At 55.2% G+C, this 2,575-nt stretch overlaps 2 protein-coding genes across 2 annotated transcripts; one reads left to right on the top strand and one right to left on the bottom strand.

Annotated features, from left to right (window-relative positions):
• Nucleotides 1–30: 30 nt before the first annotated feature.
• Nucleotides 31–1,984, bottom strand: BO66DRAFT_421903 (uncharacterized protein). The gene is made up of 2 exons (XM_025650003.1): nt 595–1,984; nt 31–504 (listed from the first exon to the last, which is right to left on the bottom strand). Exons 1-2 carry the CDS (start codon nt 1,663–1,665, stop codon nt 115–117), a joined length of 1,461 nt encoding a protein of 486 aa, XP_025501575.1. The 5' UTR covers nt 1,666–1,984; the 3' UTR covers nt 31–114.
• A 394-nt stretch (nt 1,985–2,378) lies between these two features.
• On the top strand, nt 2,379–2,555 carry BO66DRAFT_440689 (uncharacterized protein; the record flags this gene model as incomplete). Its single annotated transcript, XM_025651280.1, has 1 exon — nt 2,379–2,555. A coding segment is annotated over one exon (177 nt), but the record flags the coding sequence as incomplete, so codon positions are not given.
• Nucleotides 2,556–2,575: the final 20 nt, after the last annotated feature.

Raw genomic sequence — 2,575 nt, 5'->3', positions numbered from 1 at the left:
GGTACAAGGACAGAAAATCATGATAGAAAGAAAAAATCAAAAAAAAAAAAAAAAAAAAAAAAAAAAAAAAAAAAAACAAAGCGCCATGCTACCCATGCAAGCAAAAGCAAGCCGTCATGAAGTATACTGGTAAATATGGCCCTCACGCCCTACTTCAGCTGCTTGGGGGATTCCTTTGATTTCACCCCCGTCATCCATAGGACGGAATGAGACTTTGCCGGAGTACTTCGACAACAAACTGCCTCTCTTCGGGGCTGGAGTCAGGTCCAGCATCCCCGCCTCCAGGTGCCGGTTATCGGAATGCAGCACTTCAGGCCCCGTGAGATGACGCCGGGCTACATCTGCAGCTTTCTGAAGGTTCTCGCGTTTGCGCTGGAGCTCCGCTGCCTCCTTTCCACTTGCTTCAGAGCTACTCTGAGACAGCTCCTCGACGACATCGGATAAGCGGGTGAAGTACTGCCACCGAGAAGCCTGGAAGACAAACATAGACATGATCTCCGGGATCTACCATCAAATTGACATCAGTAATTGTTTCTGACGAGCCGAATGAAGAGCAGAGTAGGTCAGAGAAAGAGGGGGGGGGGGAAAGCTTACCTTGCCGTCCAAATAAAAGAGCTCGTCCCCACCCTCCTGCATGAACTGCTCCAGAGCGTCCATCTTCTCCCGATCGACTCTGGCCACCCGCAATGCATGCATCAAGGTCGGGATATTAGCGATTTCCTCCACTGGCACCTCCTCTACTTTCGTAGTCGCGCGACTGAGATACCCGGACGTGGCGCGCGACAGGCCATCCGTGCTCGGCGCCCTCGTCTTCGCCTTCCCCGAGTGGATCGTGAAATAATCCTCGTTAAGCATGTGCGCCACCTCCAGACCCGAGCGGCCCCGACGACTGCGCTCCGACACGCGCTTCACTCGGAGTCGGACCCATCGGCGACGGCGCACGTATGAATGATACCAGGGATGCGACCCATGCCAGGCCGACGAGCCGAACGAGAAGGAGTACTGCCAGCCCTGATCATCCACATCCCCGGACATGTCCACGTACCAGGTCCTCCAGACCCACTCCCAGCTGGGGTCCGGGAGCTGCGCTTTCGTGATGTCGACGGCGCTGTTTCGACCGTCGGGCGTCGTCCATGCTGCCGGGTCAAAGTTGAGCAGCGAGCTGTGCGAATAGAGGGGGATGCCGAAGAAGAACCAACCCCGTTGGTTCTCGTGCAGGATGTCCAGCTCGGTGCCGGGTTTCAGCCCCGATAGCTCGGGGTGGTTGTGGCCGTCATGTTCGTGATCTCGGGCGCCCTGCTGGTCGACGTCCGACGAGTCGACATTGTGCTGGTCCTCCGGAGAGCTCTGCGACGACGAGGGGCCCGCCGCCAAGCGACTCTCCCCTGCCAGTGTGTCCGTTCGCGTCTCGGTCGTGAACAGGTCGCGCCCTTCGGACAGTCTGCGGTCGGAATTGTCCTCATCGTCGGTAAGACCCAGACGGTCCGGCTGCCATTTGGCATACTTGCGCTTGGCGAGCTCGCTTCGTATAGATGCCCGGGTGAACTTCCTCGAGATATTCCGGGAGAGGTCTGTTGTTGCGGTGTGCGATTGCGCCAGCGCATCGTCCGACGGACGACGGGGAGCGGTTTTGTCGACAAGACTGATCTTGATGTTGCTTTCCATTGTTGTTGGGATATCTTCGAAGTGTACTAGCTCAGGTAATCACGGCCCAGCAGTGATCTCATCGCAGCAGCAAGACAACTTGTACCTGAACTGAAAAAAAAAAAACAAAAAGGCAAATGTTGTAGGTGGAGCTGAAGTTTACTGTGCGCAGCAGGGGTGATCGGCAGTCGAACCCCCTCTCCCCAGGACCGAATATAGGATTGCAATCTAGGAATAAGGATGAAGGGAATAATAAAATTGATGTTATCATATAAGGCCAGGGGGGAACCCAAGAGTGAATTGCAGGATGATCGGCCACCACATCACGGAGAGATAGGAGTAGTTCATGCGTGGTAGTTAGTGTTTTAAGTGAAACCCCAAGCCCAGTTCCTCAGTTCCTCACTTGATCGATGACATCGTTGTGGGGGCGCGCCGATCGGCACTAAAGAACTGTGGTGGCTGCCTGGTCAGCGCCTGAGGCATGACTGCCTTTTTTACCGTGCCTAAGGCACCAACTGGGGGGGGGGGGTAACACTATCTATCTCTCCGTACCGCGGGTGTATCTCCGAACCATCATCTTCTCCAGATAAAACAAACAATCAATAAACCCCAAAACCAAAAGCCAACCCCTCCTCACTCAAACACCACCCCTCCCCCCCAAAAATTACATAGGACCATCCAGCCCTCTCCACCCCAATCCCCTCCCCTCATACCCATTTCCACACGAAAAGAACATGAGCGACTCGCACCACCGCAAAATCGAACTCCAATCCCCAGCCGACCTAACCTACCTCTACGGCAACACCGTCGCGCTCTCGCGCCAAAAGCTCGACCTCCACCTACCTCCCTCCGCCAATCCCAACGATGGACCGGATCCGATGCGCGAACGTGTCCGCGAATTAGTTGACGAGGTTAGCCTCTCCCCCCAAAA

This window comes from Aspergillus aculeatinus, assembly GCF_003184765.1.
Source record: "Aspergillus aculeatinus CBS 121060 unplaced genomic scaffold BO66scaffold_39, whole genome shotgun sequence".
NCBI classification, from domain to species: domain Eukaryota; kingdom Fungi; phylum Ascomycota; class Eurotiomycetes; order Eurotiales; family Aspergillaceae; genus Aspergillus; species Aspergillus aculeatinus.
Note: the sequence above shows the minus strand (reverse complement) of the source record. Positions and strands in the feature narration are given on the sequence as shown.

Excerpts from the sequence above, each read along its gene's own strand:
- BO66DRAFT_421903 (XM_025650003.1), bottom strand. The coding sequence starts at position 1,665 with ATGGAAAGCAACATCAAGATCAGTCTTGTCGACAAAACCGCTCCCCGT. Across the intron at positions 505-594 it reads TCTTTTATTTGGACGGCAAG|ATCCCGGAGATCATGTCTAT; the intron begins GTAAGCTTTCCC and ends ATTTGATGGTAG.